General features: G+C 37.4%; 1 protein-coding gene across 4 annotated transcripts in view; it reads left to right on the forward strand.

The window, feature by feature from the left end:
• MBOAT2 (membrane bound O-acyltransferase domain containing 2) overlaps window positions 1-17,920 on the forward strand; it is a 92,131-nt gene that overhangs the window by 52,796 nt on the left and 21,415 nt on the right. For all 4 annotated transcript variants that reach the window (XM_068183495.1, XM_068183498.1, XM_068183496.1 and 1 more), the window contains 4 exons: window positions 4,065-4,160; window positions 8,115-8,170; window positions 15,183-15,237; window positions 16,041-16,224. In XM_068183495.1, the coding sequence (XP_068039596.1) occupies window positions 4,065-4,160; window positions 8,115-8,170; window positions 15,183-15,237; window positions 16,041-16,224 (391 nt within the window). The remainder of the gene's footprint in view (window positions 1-4,064; window positions 4,161-8,114; window positions 8,171-15,182; window positions 15,238-16,040; window positions 16,225-17,920) is intronic.

Genomic DNA, 17,920 nt, shown 5'->3' on the forward strand with positions numbered 1-17,920 from the left:
GTTACACAGGATGTGCTGGGCAGGATGGCTGCTGTATGTCCTGCTTTTGACTGGACAAGGTTATTTTCTTCCTAGTAGCTGGTTCATTGCTGTTCTTGGGTTTTAGTATGAGAATAGTGTTGATACACGCTGACATTTTGGTTGTGGCTAGGTAATGCTTACTGTAAGTCAGATGCATGTCATTTTGCCATGCTCTGCCAGTGAGGAGGTGCACAAGAAGCTGTGAGGAAGCATGGCCAGGACAGCTGACCTGAGCTGGCCAAAGGGTTATTCCATACCATAGAGTGACATGGTCAGTGTATAAACTGGGGGGAGTTACCTGGAAGGGGTCTGATCTGCTCCTCAGTAAGCAAATGGTGAGCAATTGTACTGTGCATCACTTTTCTCTTGGATTCTGTTACTTGTTCTTCCTCTCCTTGTAATTTCAATGATTATTATCAGCATTAGCATATTTATTACTATGATATCTAGTTTCACTTAATAAATTGTGCTTATCTGAACCCATGAGGTTCACCTTTTCTTTCTACTTCTCCCTTTCCCTGTGGGTGGTGGGTGTATGGTGGAAGCAGTGAGGGAGTGGCTGCCAGCTGGAGTTAAACCATGATGCTGTGTCATGTGGAGTGAAATTGTAAGGTGACACTGGATAAAAATGCTTTGCTGTAGGGAAAAAAAAAGAATTGTTCAAACAAAATCCAACCACTTTGTACTGAAATGAGCAATGCTGGTGTGAATGTTGTGTTGGCTGTGTTAAACTTGTGAGGACAATAAAAAAGAGGGGTACAGGGATGAGATTGAAGTTCTGCATTAGCAGAAATGGTGTTTCAGGAGTCATTCTGAAAGAATGCTAGCAGTAGAAAGTGTAATAGGAAGTGCATATCAAATTCCATCGGGATGTTTGGAGACTAGAGGAAAGTTCATGTAATGGGAAGGAACCAAACCCTGTATATCTCTGTGTGTGTATATATATATGCTCACATATAGATAGAATTATGCTGTTTGGTTTTATATGTATACATGCAGGTAAAAGTCCCTGATATGTATGTTGTTTAATGTTAGTTGTCAAAAAATGACTAGACAGAAATAGTGAATAGGACAATGTATTTTATTTGCCAATAAGAGATTAATTTGCCTTTTTTTAAAAAATAGAATTAAACAGATGTTCTCATGATGAGCACATTCTGTAAAGAAGTACATGGAGAGGCTGTTACTTTAGTATTTTCTATATATTGTAATATTTATGTGTATAGTTTAAGGTACTTCATTTATAATACATTAGAATATACTTTTAAAAAGCATTGAGTAGTTTACTTGATATATTTCTTTTTAAAGGAAAGATAACATTTTATGGGTAGAACATATTGCATACTGTTTCTAGTGTTCTGAGATGTTCAAAACTGTAAGGAATTGAAATATTAAATACTTGTACAAGAAAACCTCTTCTATGTAATAGGTTATCCAATATTGTTTGCTTAATTTCTTTCTTTTTTTAAAAACTTTTAATCAGGAATTAAACATATCACTGTGTTCTGCTTTCTGGTACGTGCTACAGTGTTTCCCAGATGTGTCTGGTTTTGGTGTATCTGTTGATAGATAAAGTAAGGTTGTATTGACAAAGATCCTGGGAATTAGTCTCAGACATATTTTAAATGAATGTTTTTCTGTCTTTCTGTTACATAATACAGTGTTCATTGCAGGCCAGTTTGTATAAAAGTTGCTTGTAATAATAACCATGTTGTGACTTGCTTGTAGCTGTTTATGTTCAGTGTGACATACTTTAATCTTTCTGCTCCCAAGAACTTTATACAGTGAGAAGCAAGTATAGAGTAATATTGACTTTTAAGACCAATTGCTTTTCTACTGGTGGAGAAACTCGGGTAGAACTGTTGCATTTGTGTGAAGCTTGTCATTAGCTGTCTAATTGGGTAAAACTTGTGGTTGAGCTCTGCAAAACTTCATTCAATTTTCTTACCTAAGGGTTAATGAATGAATCATTGAAGAGAGTAAGAAACATGTAGTAAGAGTACTCTAGAAAGTTAGCAAAACATTTTCAGATCTTATCTGATTTTTTTTGACTAAAGATGGATTTACATGAGACTTAGGCTGATCAGCAAGTTGCACTACAAACTTGCAGAAGAAACAACAGGAATGATGCAAGCTGTCATAAACCTTTTAAGTTTCTTTAGGGGAGAACATATTGCTGCACTTTGCCTGGTGAAATGACATTTCTGATGAACAAGGGACGTGATGTGCCATCATTAATGTGCAGAGATGCAGTTGGAAGTTGAAAAGCATTGTATGGGTTGCAAGTTCCTGTGTTTTACTCATCAATTAAAAATTTGCAGTCTTCCAATATGTGTGTAACTTGGAACTGTGGCTGACATAGCTGGAAGATAGTTAAGATTCGTAATTGTGTTTGGTGAGTGCAACAGCAGCAAATTTCACTGCTCTGTCAGAAGATAGCTTTTGTTTTAGACTGAAATTTCAAATCAAATTAAGGTGTTTTGTTTTTCTTTCTTCCATTTCTGTACTTTAACTTCAGTGTGGGTATTAACTGAATGTTGTGAAGACCCCTACCATGTTGGTCATGATGACTATTATTTATTTTGTAGAACTGTGGATTAGTTTGAATTGAATTTTAAAGGACATCTAGTCCACCCTGCAAGGAACATCATCAATTAGATCAGGTTGTTCAGAGCTCTATTCAACCTGACCTTGAATGTTTCCAGGGATGGGGCATCCACCACCTCTCTGGGCAACCTGTGCCAGCGTATTGTTACTGTAAGCACTTTTGTACCAGTTCGTCACCCAGTATAATACTGTTTCTGAATTATGAATGTTAATGAAAGCAGAAAGTAAACTATGGCTAAAACAGACCCTCTACAATTCTTTTTTTTCACCAAAACATATGTAATTTAGTGGTATATAAGGTAATCTGTAATTTCAAAGTTGGATGCTTTAAAATATTAGATTGTTTATATATAGCATGTTTTTCAGTTAAAGGTTAAAGTGTCAGATTGAAGAATAATTTCTAAGACCTTAGATTTTCTTAACAATTTTTTGCAAATTATTTATCTGGAAAAGAAAGTCATGTTCCAAAGTTGTCTTGCAGTATCCCTCACTAGTTCACCTAAATCCAATCTTGTCTGTGATTTTCAGTTTGTTGAATTAATATTTTCATTCTAACTGGATTTTGAATGCATTATATAGTGTGCTGCAGGGGTTGCACATCAGTCTTGTGAACATGAAATAAAGACTGTACAGTTCATACATTAAACTCCTGAAGGATTAGGGATTAGTTAAGATCCTGCTGACATTCACTGTCCTTTTGGACTTCAAAGAATATCTGGCAGATTTTGTGAGGTGTGTTGGCAAATCAGTTCTCACTAGTGCGTTGTAGAGAAAATGGTAAATAAAACTAATTTTATTATACATGTAACACTTTCATAAGGTAGCTTGTATATGTGTTTTTTCTTACCTTTGCTCAGGATCAGCTTAATAGAAGACAAAAGGCGTCCTGGTCATTTTTTCACTCAGCTGTGTTATAATATGTGCATTTGACAATTACATGCCTTTTCCAGTTCCTTTGAAAACAGCAGCAATACGATTTGTGGTACTGAATTTTGAATGCATAGCAGTACATGCAATGGAAATTATTTGATGTATCATTTTCTAAACTTCTATGCTCATACAGACAAAAATTAACTCTGAACTACAAAACAAAACCAACAACCTTAACAGATTAATTTTCTCTTTATAGGACTTCCAGTTTTTACAGTGATGCTTACAGTTACAGATTCTAGGCTTTATTTATGTGAATAAATATTTTGGCTACTGAGAATAGAATTTTTATGGTTGTATTGCACACTTTCAAATAAAAAAGTATGTGCTTGCATAGAATAAGCATTACCAAAAAAACCTCAGGGAGAATAAAAGTGTAATTACAGATTCTTATTATGTGATATTTTGTAGAAATAATCGGAGATCAAACTCTATTGAAAAGGTACTTTATTCAGTGGAGAAATGTTTGATTTTTAATTGAAATTTTCCCCCCATTGTCTTTCCAGGTATTGCTTTGTTTTCGCTTTAGGATACCTCACTGTGTGCCAAATTACTAGGGTCTATATCTTTGATTATGGACAGTATTCTGCTGATTTTTCTGGGTAAGGAGAAAAATAATCTTCCTGTCTTTTCCTCCTAAGTGATACTGTGTCTGTTGTTGTGGGAGATTTTTTTATTGGTTGCTTCCCCCCCACCCCACCCCCAAACTAATTGTGTCAACCTTTAAAACTCTGGGAGAAAGCTGAGCATGTATGTGTATATTGGCACACATGCAAATATATAAGTAACTATGCTTTAATCATACAAACCGAGAATTTTTGTGAACAATTGTTCTTGTTAGAACCCCCAAAGTGTTATCTATTGCCTCTTGTTGCTGACTGAATGGCACAAAGGATTTGGTAGCTATGGGATTTTTTTTGTTCTTTGATTTTTCCATTAAAGTGTCTGCTACCATCCTTGACAGCATGACGAACCTTGAAATGTGTCTCGTGTACTTACTTGCCTGGCACAGTCTGATAGCACTTTTTGAGGAAAATCTGAACGTTTATGGAATTTAGCTTTTAGCTTCTTTCTTCTTTCATTTTATGTTAGATGCTTCAGAAGGAGAAAGCTAAGGAGACAGGCACCTGGATGTTGAGGTAGTCAGAGACCTTGGAAACGGAAAGTTTTGTCTCTGTGTGCCCTCATATAATATCTTGAACGTATACCTATATTTGACTTGAACTGTATAGGAGCAAAACAGAATTAAATGGGCAAAATAAAAATAAACTGTATCAGTAATTCTTCTTTCTGCTGCAGACACAGAGGAGTGATGTACAAACAAGTTTCTTACAAACAAGTTTGCTACTGTGATAGTGTTTTTGTTGGTTTAAAGGAGAGTGTATATTCTAGGGGTGGGGGGGAAAAGAGATGAGGAGTTTTTGCTAGTCTGCTTAAAATAATGCATTAAGTACTTTCCAGGGATACTGTGAATGGCAGTGGTCTTTGTAGTTCAGCATAACCTGTGATAGAATTGTACTTGATAGCCTTGTTACTTATCAGTCTTTATTGGTAACAGGCATGTAGTCCAGAAAATTAACTTGTAGGCTGAAGCCAAAAGCTCTTATGGTTGAGTTCATATTTTCTTCCATCTTTATCTTCTTACCTTCTAAAACATATTTCTACATTTGTCTTGCATCCAAGTGTCTGCCTTCAAGCTAGATATCCAAGTTCCAGTTGTAGTCAGCAGAGATGTGATCGATGTGGACAGTAGAGGCTGCGGGGTGTTTCAGCTGACCCACCACTAAGTGTCTACCTGAGCGTGAACTGGGTCACTTGTCAGGTGCCCCTGACTCTGGACTACATCTCCACTGGCTAGAATGAGAGCTTGCAACAGTCACATGCATAAAGGCACTAGATTTACTGATGCTGAATTTAATTTCACCATTACTAGTGAAACTGTAATCCAGATGCTGTCCCTTCCAGTTCACAGTAGGGCCAAAGTGTACAGCCCTGGCAGTGATCAAAGTTCTAAACTGACTGTGTAATTGCACCTTATTGTTCTCATTCTCAAAATAATTAGTAGCACTTGAGCACACCATTGCTCAGATGGGACTGTACTGCTTTCAGATGTGGCTCTGATGGTTTGGTGGTAGCTCAGAGATTTCTCTTAGGTCTAAACATGTCCAAAGATTCCCACATTCCATCCCTGGAGAAGTTCAAGGCCAGGTTGGATGGAGCAACCTGATCTAATTGAAGGTGTCTGCTCAGGGCAGGGATGATGGAGGTAGATGATTTTCAAGGTCCCTTCCAACCCAAACCATTCCATGATTTAGGAGCTCCGTGCTCTGGACAGAACTGTTCTGAAGCCTAGATCCAGCTGTCTGATTGTATGTTTGAGATGACAGATTTAAACCACCCTTTCATACACCAGTTTGGGAGCTTGATGTATGCATATCACATTAAATCTCTGGCATATACTGCATGTGCTCCCTTGACATGAGACAGAGATTACTTCCAAAACAGGCAGAGAAAGAAAACTTTCTCTGGTTCTGGGAAAAGAGAGTAAGCTCAAAAAAATCCCTGAAGTTGCCTAACTAGCTGCTGAGCTCCAGTATGAGCAAGTTCTTCTAAAGATGTTGGCATGGATTTGTATAGTGGTTAGCCCCAAAAGAGCTTTAATGTGTGTTTACCTAGATATTTCTCCTAACATGCAGTGCTTGTCTGAGGTGCCCAAGCTGAGAAGATCTGCTCAAAATTTGAAGGAAGATCTCAGTGCACTGACAGTGGAGAAAGCTGGGGGACACCTCATGCTGGAGATGCAATTGCTTGTGCAGAGCTGTGTGGTCCTGGCTGCAGTACTAACAGATCCCAGCTGCCTCCTTTGCCTTTCTGCCAGCACCTAAAAGGGCTTGTTAAAATCCTGCTTCACAGACTCTCTGTGCCAGGAAGGACTCTTCCTCTTTTAGTCTCTAGATTTTTGCTCCTCAGCCAAATATTTGATGATACTGGAATAGCCACTTCAGGAGAAAAAAAAAAAAATAGAATACCAGGGTCTGCTATGATAACAATGACAGATTTATCAGCTGGAATTAATGTAAGGGCTGACTGAGTTCCTCCTGGGCTCCATCCTTCCACCAGGCAGGACCCATGCTGTCACATGTCTGCTTACAGAAGGAAAACCATTATGTTTAGAGTCAGTTGGGAATTTCTGCCAGCACCAGGCCTAAAGATTAAATGCTAGAAAAAGATATGAGGGATTTACCAGACTATTTGTTCCTGTTTACTCTTTTTCCTTTATGACCCTTGTGTGTCAACTCTAGTCCTGATATCAGGATTTTGGGGCACTGGTAGTACCGTAGAAATTTTTTTCCCCTGATTGCATGTTGGGGACTGGAAATAATTGTGTGCTTTGAAACCATTTTAACCATTACCTAAAAAGAAAATCAATTTGGTGGACTGAACCATATGGCAAAATACTGCCTTGTTAATGAAGGAGGACTCGATGGCTTTTGGATTTGTGTTTCTGTGCCAACTTAATGTGTTATAAAAATGCCAAGTGCACTCAAGATGTGAACAAAACTAAGCGCCCATTGTACAGCATTATTATTTTATTGCGAGGGTTTTTTGTTTGTTGGGTTTTCTTTAATTTGGTGGTTGGTTTTGGTTTTTTGGTTTGTGTTTTTTTGTCTCCAGCTCAGATACTTGTAGGTAAATTCAACTCCTGATGTGTTTTTTGAGATCTGATTTAAAAATTAAATTTCTAAATTGTAGTAGTTTACTTTATGCATTCCCCATTGCTTCCCTGCCCCAGGGAGGGGGTTCAAAATGTTGAGATTCACATCAGGCAACAGCTCTTAGACAGTATGAAAATGGTATCTTTTCTCAGTACAAAACTGTCCTGGCTAGCCAGGGTAGAATATTTCTTGGACAGTTTAAGATTCACTCAAGTGTACCAAATTGAGAACAAAGTGAACTCTGTTTGAGCCAGCATAATTATGCTGGGTTTTTGTTTTGCCAGGTATGTTTACTTGGAGCAAATAATAATGCTCAATGGAAAAATCAAAGATAGGATCAAGTGTTAGTAGAAGCCATGGAAGTGATCTGCATAGCTAAATAATTTATTTTAATATTAAGCTTTGCTGTAATTTTCTTGTCCTTTGCTTATTGCTGCTGTATCTTACAACGAATATAATTGCTCTGTCCTTTCTTCTTTACTCTTCTCCCAGTAAAAAAAATAAACTATGTTAGTTGAAAATAGTTGTGAAACACTTCAGCTGTATTTTCTAGGTTAGAAGAGACCTTTAAGATCATAGAGTCATTTGTAGAACCTAATGCAGCAATAAAAGACATGTGTTATCAAATACTGCATTTTAAGGCTTAAATTCTTCTCATTGCATTGAAAACTCTGCAATGGTTTGAGTGAATAAACTAAACACTTTGTTCTTGCATTGAAGATGTTCCAGCTTAGAGTAGTTAACCTGGACTCCTAATATAAATTTCCCCTGGTATCTATAAGTGAAAGAAAATCCTGAATTTGTATCTAAATTGTTTTTTCTTCCTTTTTTTCATGACAGTCCAATGATGATAATTACACAGAAGATCACTAGTTTGGCATTTGAGATTCATGATGGTAAGATTTCTTTACTGTGTTTAATTTTCCATACCAAATGCATTTTACCAAAGTTCACCATGAGTCAGTGATTTACTTTAGACCAGTTTTGTGTTTCAGGGCAAAATAAATTTCTGTGTCTAATTGTTTCACTGATGCTTATTAATGAAAATACTGAGAAATGTTGCTCGGACTCTACAGAAGCTCTAAAAATGCTAACACTGTGCAGAAGATAGAACTTATCAGAAGACCAGTGACACTTCTGGAGTCAGTGTCTACAGAGCAATGATATTCTTTTGGGCTGGGGTATTGATTGTGAGAGTTAACTAAAGAACTTCCAGATTCAGAGACCTCTGTTGCTGACGGATAGAAAAAGCACATGTAGTTTCAGTTGTTGAGCACCTTTTGTTTTAAAATGCTAATTCTTGAGCACTTCCCTAGTTTGTGCCATTTATGCTGATTTTTATAAAACCTTTGTGTGTTTCATTTTGTTTAGTATCATAATTACATTCACAGCTAATAGATTGAACTGTGAACAGGGAGATGATCTAATTATGTTTGTCTTATCTCTTGTCAGATGTATCCATCAGACAAGTGGGCCCTAGTTGTGACAGTGAATCCTAATGTTGGCTTTCATGGGTAGGATAGCTAGGTTTTTAGTTACCTCGAAATTCAAAGGAGTAATTTTCATTTAAAAGTTTGAAAATGTCATCTAATAAATCTGTCCAATTAGCTTGAATCACTTGGAGCTACAGATGTCAGTTGAAGATTTTGGAGTGTAGCTCCAGACAGTTGGATTAAGACACCTTCTGTTCTGAAATTGCATATTAACATTGTGCATGAAGTTTAATGTGTTTCTGTCTCATATGCATCCTAGCTTTAGTGATGTTGGTGCTTCATTTTTTTTTCTGTTCTTGTTAAGTGGCACTGTCTAGAGAAGCCTGTGGGCAAAAACTTTCAAGAATATGAAAAGTTGGGAAAAGACCTTTTTAAAGTATTTTTTTATGAATGAAAATAAATAATGCTGGGCTTATCTAGCTGGTCAAAGACATTGATGTTTACCTTCCAGAGAAAATATATTCAGGAGTAGTAATTTTGCAAGCTGTAATCAACTGAAATACAGAGTACACAAGTTAGTGGAAACAGGTTATTATAAGGAAGTAATAGTTCGAGTATTAAACATGAAAAATGCTTCCTCTTACTATTATTTTGCTAGGGGAAAGAGCTGTTCTGAATTTGCTGACATCATGTACAAATAGTGGAGTGGTGGTATGGAACAAGCGTGTGAGTGTTCCTGGCAATCTTGAGACAAATGTTTCATTTAGACAGCTCTATTCTTAACTTTCATCATGAACTAGACTAGATTTTTTCCTACTTAAATTAATTCAGATAATTTGTATTTTCTCCTGGATTTCTTTATAGATACCACTGAATTTTCAGTATAAGTCTTGAAATTTTGTTCCTCATTGAACTCTAAATTCTTTGTTAGGCCTTGAGGAATAGCTAACAGTATATTGGAAAAATTTCTCTGGTTGTGTCTGCAGTTTAGCAGATTCCTTGAGTTGGATGGTCATAGTTGCAGTTGTGTACATGACTTTCAAAAGTTGATGTGACCAATGTGAATTCAGAAGTAACTGATAGTCTGGTGTCATGAGATGATAAGCAAATATGTGCAGGGGAGACTAAGATTGCATTAAAGCAAAGTTTTTTAACCTTAGACAACCTAAAAGGGATACTTCATGAAAAATTAATGAAAACAAGCCCTGCTGCCAATGGGCTTTTGTTCACTGTGCAAAGGTACATGCTTCCACTGGAAATTACTTAGAGATATAGTTACTGGAGAAGAGATAAAGTTGCAAATAATTCTAAGTGATTAATGGCACTCTGAGCCTCTAGTCACATCAGCTTGGCTATATTAATCACCAATTTCTTTATTTTCTTCCCTCATTTTTTACCTGTACGTCCAAGGAATGTAATGAAAATAAACAGCTGAAAAAAAAAATGTTTCTGTATTGGAAGTTCCTGGTAAACTTCAGGATTCCAGTGGTCACTAGGTTGGTTTTTGATAAAGGCCAGTCTTCTGGACTTGATCTTTCCATGGCAGCCAGTTTGTTGTTTTCAGCTGGTTTCATTTGAAGGTCCTGGACTGAACTGAAATTAGCCACAAATGCCACTCACTTGTGCTGCGTATTCAAGTGTCTGTCTAGCTAAGTGGATATGCTTGATTCCAAGCTGAAAACTAGTATGGAATCCCATACACAAAAAACAGCTACCTCTGTAACTGTTGCACCCATGTGCTCTGACCTTGAGGGATTTTTTTAAGCAGGGAAATTAAATGCAAGTTGCATACGATTTGGACTCGATGATCCTTGGGGGTCCCTTCCCATTCAGCCTATTCTGTGATTCTGTACTTTAAGCTTGCTGTGTAATACAAACATTACAGAAGTTTGCATGGATCACAAACTTCCACCTGAAGAGATTTGAAACATGCCTTTCATGTATTCTGATCTACATTTTAAACTTCACTCTTTGATATTTCTTACCTTGCAGTTCCTTGTTACTCAAATGAGCAATGCCAAAAACGAGTAGTGTGTGTTAATGTTTCCTTTGTATTTTTTGCTGATTACCCCTAGCATCTCACATGTATATTCTAAAGGCAGAAATGTTTTTATGAAATTTGGAAACTGCTGATGTCCATATTAATTCTTTATGACAAGATTTAGATTTGTTTATGCAACACTTCAGAATAACAGAATTAAGGGAGAAAAAGATATTTTATTTTTATTAGAACAAAAAATGTGCAGCTGTTTAACAACAAACATTGCTTTCTAATAGTTCTGTTAATTATATCAGTGAAACTGCCATGGTGTGGTGCCGTTTTGGGGTATTTATTTTGTAACTTGTTGCTTTCTTATTATAGTTAGGAGTTTCTTTTAATGCTCTGTTTCCTTCTACCTCTTTATTTTTATTTTTTTAAGGTACACTCTCTTACGATAGTGACAGCATGGTGATTGTTTCAGTATCAGTTTCCAAATTAATTTTTTTATTGTACATGTCCTTAGTGGTTAAAGAAATTATATTGTATTTTTCCCCTTCTAAGTCTTCAAGTATAGTTTTGTGCCTGTTTTGCTTGTATGGCTCTCTGGATATGAAGACTTGTAAATTTTCTTGCTTTTTTTGTAGGTTTTTTAAAATTTTACTCAGTGGGCATTCTACCTATTTGCCTTTGTTGCTGCCAGTGTAGTAATAACAACTAAATCTGTTATTGTCTGTCTTTGGATTTTACAATGTTTTAATAACAACAAGCATTTGGGCTCAGCTGTTGATTCATTTCAGAACTACAAAATTTACTGTAATTGCAACAGGCCCTGCAATAGGATCTATGTTTATTATTAACATATAATCCTGTGCCTAAGCATTATTAGTTACTGATCAGCCAGATTTCCATACAAATATAAAAGTGGATATGTTTAACCGCAAAGCTGGGGTGATATGTTTGTAAACACTGTTGTAGTGAGAGCTCAGAAGCAGTCATAATATCCCATAATAAAGTCTGTGTGGCAGGATAATGGTGTGTGCCTAAGAGTTTTGGGTTTGTTACCATTAGGATATGGGCTCTTGAGAAAGAATGTAAAGATAGAACTTGCTTGTGATCTAGACCACTTGGGAAATTTTTTTTACTGATGATTTACATAATTGTTTCACCAAGGAAGGACCATAGGAGTATTTCCTGCTTTACAGATGAGAAAATGGAGTTACAGTTGCTGAGTGACCAGATTGTTTCACCTCTCTAACAGATATTCGATAAAACCTGTTTTCTCTAATCTCTGCTGTGTGCTTTGGTAGTAAGAAAGAGCTGCAGTTCTTGTGGCAGTCTCCTGCTTTAGGACAGAAGAAAGCAATTCTTAAAATCCCCAAAGGAATGCTACAAAACCTCATGAGTTCCCTAGCAGCAGTGTGCTGCTGAAGTGGGAGTTCTTAATCTCCAGTGTGTAGTAGGTTGGGAACAGCTATGGTTTATCAGGTCTCTGTTCCCATGGCCCTGGGAAGTAGTCAGTGTGTATTTATTAATTCATCTCATATTGAATAAGCATCAATGTAAGAGCACCTCTTCCATGTTTACTTTCTATGATTCAAAAAATCTTAACAGTAGCTTCCTGAATGCTTTTAGGAGTATGACAGAGATCATCATGTTCTTGCATGCTGTGCTAAGATGATAAATGGGCCTTCAAGGTACTGAGAAGGCATTTAAAAAAAGCCCAACAAAACAGGGAAAGCCACTAACTTGACCTCAAATAATCTGCTGGCTGGAGGGAAACCTTTGTGAGATAGGGAAATGAAAAATTAATGGAGGCTTACTTGGATGCAGTATGTTTTAGACAGCAAGTGCATTGCTCACAGAGTTATTTGGGCCTTAAATGACTTCATATGTATGTATATAACTAAAACCTGTTTTAAATAGACCACTTCTTTCCTTCAACCTCTCCAAAACCACAGATCATATTTCAGTTTTGAGATTCTTTCCTCCTTTTTCGTCACACATTTGTAATATGAAATATTTCATTTGACTAATTACCTTTATTTAATGGCTAGTCTGGCTTCATGCAAGTTCATTTGGATCCCTTCCTCTTTCTGACTTCAGGGTAAAAGACTTGTATGGAATATAATGGCAAAGGAGTCTCCTGCTCCAGTCAGTTTGCATTGTGTGGGTTGTGAGAGACGGGAGGCTGTGTATGAGACACTTCACTATCTGTGTGGTGGGATCTACATCCATCCATCCATAGGTGTCTTTGTGTTAAATTTCTGTTTGTATTAAATTCAGAGATTCACTACCTGAGAACGGTAATATTATGGCCTTTAAGGATACAGAATCTTTTAAAATGCTTCTTCCACATTTTTTATTCAGCACCTTTATCAGCATAAAAGTCTTTGCTACAGAACCAAGGAGAAGATGTGAACATGTAACGATGAGGAAGAGAAGGTGATGCATTTTGAAGGCTGACCTAGAACAGAGACTAGATGGAGCTAAAGACTAAAGTAGGTATTTATTAGGAGGCCTCAATGGATCCACCTTGGGCAGCACAAGAGCCCAGCCAGGGCTACACCCCAGGTGAACCCAAAATGGTCACAAAAATGGATGACCGGTCACAGGGTCTCTCACTTTAAGTTCTGGTCCATTAGCATATTGGAGCTAATTGTCCAATTGCAGTTTTAGCTTATGAAGTCCCATCCTTCTTGTTTTTCCCTCTTCAGTCCACTGTTGTTTATGCTTTTGGGCCTGAGATTTGGATCAGCTGTCCTTGGGTCCCCAGCTAGAGAAGGAATTGTTTTGTCCACCTACTCTGAAGAGAGCTTACCATCCCTTAATATGAAGCCCAGACCCACACACTAAAGCAGCACAGAATCTGAAAAATATAAAAGCTAAAACCTGAGGCATCAAAGGTGCTGCATGAAGTTAGGGGGTGATAATTTGTTCTTCAGTTTCTTGCCTTGAATGAGTCTGAATGGAGATAACTTTTGACTGTGAAGGATCAGGACCAAGGAAGGCATTTTCCCAGGTTATACTGAAAGAGAGGAGGTGACAAGTTGGTAAACTCCCTCTGTATTCTCAGCTTTGTTGAAGACTTAAAGTGTGATTTTGAAGTTATAAGTGTATGAAAGATCATAGCCACATTGGAGTCACACTAAGACAACAGAATTTCCTTCTTTGTAGATAACAAGTGTTTCCATGAGTCATAGAATTAAATTAGCTTTTACTTCCCCTCAGTGCCTCAATCTTTGTCATAAGACTGACTGATTTTGATATCTAAAAAAAAATTGGCTCCAGTTGAAACTTACCCTGGATCAAGTATAAGGGCTCCCCTCTGGATTTACTGGCATCAAGGAGTGGAGTTGAAGGTAACCTTTCTATGAGGGGAGTGTCTTCTACAGAAACACCTATATTTGTAAGCACATTAAGATTTCATATTTATATTGCCCTGCTCTTTTGTCAAACTTGATTGGCTGCTGGGTTTAAGCAGTGCTGTGGAGGAAGATAATTGAAGTGTAATCCCATAAATTTGATTTCCTTTAGGAAGCAATGTGGATAAAGTTTTTAGTACTTGCAATGGCAAAGAAAAAATGCAAATGTGAACAGCAGGAAATGGCTGCATGTGGGAATGTCTGAGCTACTAGAGAAGGCTGCAGGAAGAGCTGAAGTGGTCATTCTGGCAGGCAGTGCTGGCTGGTATTAGCCAGGGCTATCTGAAGGAGGGAGGTCTACTTTATTTGTTCCCCTGAATTAGTGTATTTCATATGAAATGAAAATATTGAAAGTCTTACTTTTTACTTTTCCCTTTCATAAGAGTACAGATTTTGAAGACTGTTTTTCAGGGATAGGTCACCACATTTCAGAAAGAGCCACAAATGTCAATAAGGTAAACTCAGTCTTGCTGCTGAATATAGACTTGGACTGCCCCCTTCTTGCTAGCAGGGGTTAGAGCTTCTTGTTAGTGCTCAGGAAAAAGGCTGTGGCACCTTTCACTGCCATGCCTGCTTGACTGGAGCTTGGTCACAACCTTTCCTTGCAGTGCAAAGCTGTTCTTGAGGTGTGCCATAAGTTTCCAATCGCTGAAATCTCTCTTGGACTGTGTTCATTTTATGCATCAAAACTGCAGTGACTATTGACCATGTTTGGGGCATGTCCTGGTTCCAGAATTGGAAATAAAGTGTTTTAAAACCTTTAAAGTCTTGAATAATGTATGAGAATTGTTTTTGTTAGCACTTTTTTCAAGTTGTCTTAATGTTTTCCTGAAATCCACGTGATTTCATGTTTAGGCACTGCTGGATATTACTGAAGATATGAGAATTTGTAATCTTGTCAGTAAGAATTGTTTGATCCAACTCCAGCAAAAATGTTATGTGACATAATAGCTCTGAAATTGCTTGAGACATTAAGAAATTACACTGCAGCATGAGGCTTGTTCTGCTGAGTAAAATGTGGAGGGAATTTAGCTTTTCTTTATTTTTTTCTTTTTCCTGTCCTCTTCCCTAGGAATGTTTCGGAAAAATGAAGACTTGACTCCATCACAGAGGTGTTTGGCTGTAAGGTAGGCTTTCAGACATACTGCTTTGGGGATGTTTTGTGTATTTTCTTAATGCTCTGTGCAGTTTCTACAGGTCAGGTTCAAGACAGAGTTTACAAGATCGTGTAAAACAGATTAGTGTTTTTATATATTTTTAGTTTGATTTGTACATTTGTTCTTCTGAAAAATATCATTAGGAGTAGATTTTATCGTTATTTAGAAAAAACATTCTAAGTTCTATGCAGTCTTTGCAAATGAATGCCATATCAGATAGGAGACTAGTAAACAGTTAGTACACATATGAAGTAGCAGGTGAAGAAACATTGTTAAATTCTGTTTTTCAGTATTTAACTTGCTTTTTCTCCTTTCTTTATTCTGGGCACTTGAAAATAGTATGTTGCTTTGGGCGAGAGAGTGTTGAGACATTTGCTTTAAACAAAATTATTGCCAGTTAGCCCAAACCTTTGTTTATTGATTCAATTGTTGAGGCAAAAATAGAGAACTTAATACAGTTGAACAAACACTTAGGAAAACAGCCTTCCCTTTCCTTCTTCGGGCTCAGCTTCAGTCAAACACCTCTACTGAACAAAGAGAGACTCAGTTGAGTTCAGGAGGTCTGTCTCAAAATGCCCAGTTATGGATTGGAAAGAAATACTCTGTGTAGAAGGTTTCAAGCTGTGATTACAAAAGACAGACAAACTGCTCTTGTCCATGTGTTTTTTCCTGCAGTTAGAGTGAGTGATAGCATGGAGTGTGACTTTTCCTGCTCTGGAAATCCTGAAGGACTGCACAATCCATCTCACGAGTTGCTTGTGTTTGAATTACAGACGCATGCCAAGTCTACTGGAGTATTTAAGTTACAACTGTAATTTCATGGGTATCCTGGCAGGCCCGTTATGCTCTTACAAAGACTATATTACTTTCATTGAAGGCAGATCATACCAACTCCAACAGTCTGAAGCAAATGGGAAGGAAGATACAAAGTATGAACAAACGGATCCTTCCCCAAATGTAAGATGTATGACTCTTGCAGTGCTGATGCTTATGGAATCATTGCATGGAAAGCTTGGTTTGCACTCTTCATTTACAGGCATAACTGCTGAGCTGAATCTGGAGTTCATTCATCAACGGAATAGTTACCTGTTCAAAAAGTTATATGCTTATTTTTTTAAAGGCAGGTTTTCTCCATGGTTTCCAGTCTGGATCTTGTGGATAAAAGCAGATTAATTTGGAGCTTCCTAACAAGCTTATATAGTAAAAAGCCATCTTTAAATGAAAACTGTTCATGCATGTTCACTTCAAAGCATATATTGTGCATAAAAACCCAGTCATATGTAACAAATTGAAAAATTCATAGAATGAGTTTTATTTTTCATGCTTGCAGTCATGTAGAGAGGTATTAAAGATGGATTTTGATCTGAAGGTGTAGTGAAAGATGTACTAGCCATAACACTATGAACGATATTCCAAGACAAGACACTTAAGGCTTTTTTTTCATTGGTCTGTTATTGGAGAAGAGACCAGATACATAGAGAAGATAGTCCAGTTGATCATGCTTTACAGGAGAGACTGCATGACCTGAATTTAAATCAAAAGCTCACAAAACTTGTTACTTTTAAATTTTGGTTCAATTAGGTTGATCCCCAGAGTACAGAATATTATTTTTTTACTCTTTTGTTACTGTCTTAAATAGTAATGTATCAGGCATTTAAATATACATGTGCCTAAGATAATTCTTATCTCACGTAAGAGGCAGAAGTATCATGGGGTCAATTAGAACACTTCTCATGGATGGCTTTTGCTAATTCCAGCACCAGTTGCCCCTGTTCTGCTTATCTTGTGAGACCAGCTGTTGCTGGAGCAGATGGAGGCATTCCCACATGTAGCTGCTTGTTTTGTCCTACCATCCAGAGGTTACGGCCCCACAGCTGGGCCAACAGGGAGTGCTTCCCAATCGGTTGGGGCATCTCCAACCACTTCCATCCTTGGAAAGTGGGTAAGGAGTCTTCGCACGATTTCGTTCTACCCATCTTGTATGAACGTAGTAACTTGCACAACTGGAATCTAAACTCCTGGCTGGAGGATAACACTTGAATATGCTCCACAAATTGACAGAGCATGTGAGCTCACACAAATGAGCTGTGGAACAAGCTAGGAAGGGTGAAAGACACTGAGAATTCCTTGTGTAAATCAGCATCGCATGGCCGATGCTCTGCTTTGATGTGTTGTATCTACAAATTTGCAGGCACTTTTGTTTCTAAGCATTGTTTTGGCCCAGTAAAATCTTGTGTACTGAAATCCTATTTCTGCAGAAAAGTGTTATATAGTAAAATTATTGCAAATAAATGGAGGTAAACCAAACCTGCCTTGAAGTACCTGTATCAGTACTTCTGGACACACATCCACTGATGCCTGATAGGACTTCCTGGCTTTTTACCACATAATCTTGCTAGTAATGTGGACACGGTCATTAGAAATAAATACAAACCTATGATGGCTTCTTCTTTCAGGTAAGTGGTTTTCCTTAAAATTATTTGCTCTTAAGATGCTTGAAACTTTTGCAATTTATGCTGCATTAGCTTTTGACATGAAAAGAAAGAGAAGCTGTTTATGCTCCTGATACTTCATCTCCCAGCTGGTGTTAGAGAAATCTGGCTGCGTTTTATAATACCAGTGAGTATTGTGTGCTTTTGGAGAAAGATGAATG

The sequence above is a fragment of the Anomalospiza imberbis genome, chromosome 3, assembly GCF_031753505.1.
Source record: "Anomalospiza imberbis isolate Cuckoo-Finch-1a 21T00152 chromosome 3, ASM3175350v1, whole genome shotgun sequence".
NCBI lineage: Eukaryota > Metazoa > Chordata > Aves > Passeriformes > Viduidae > Anomalospiza > Anomalospiza imberbis.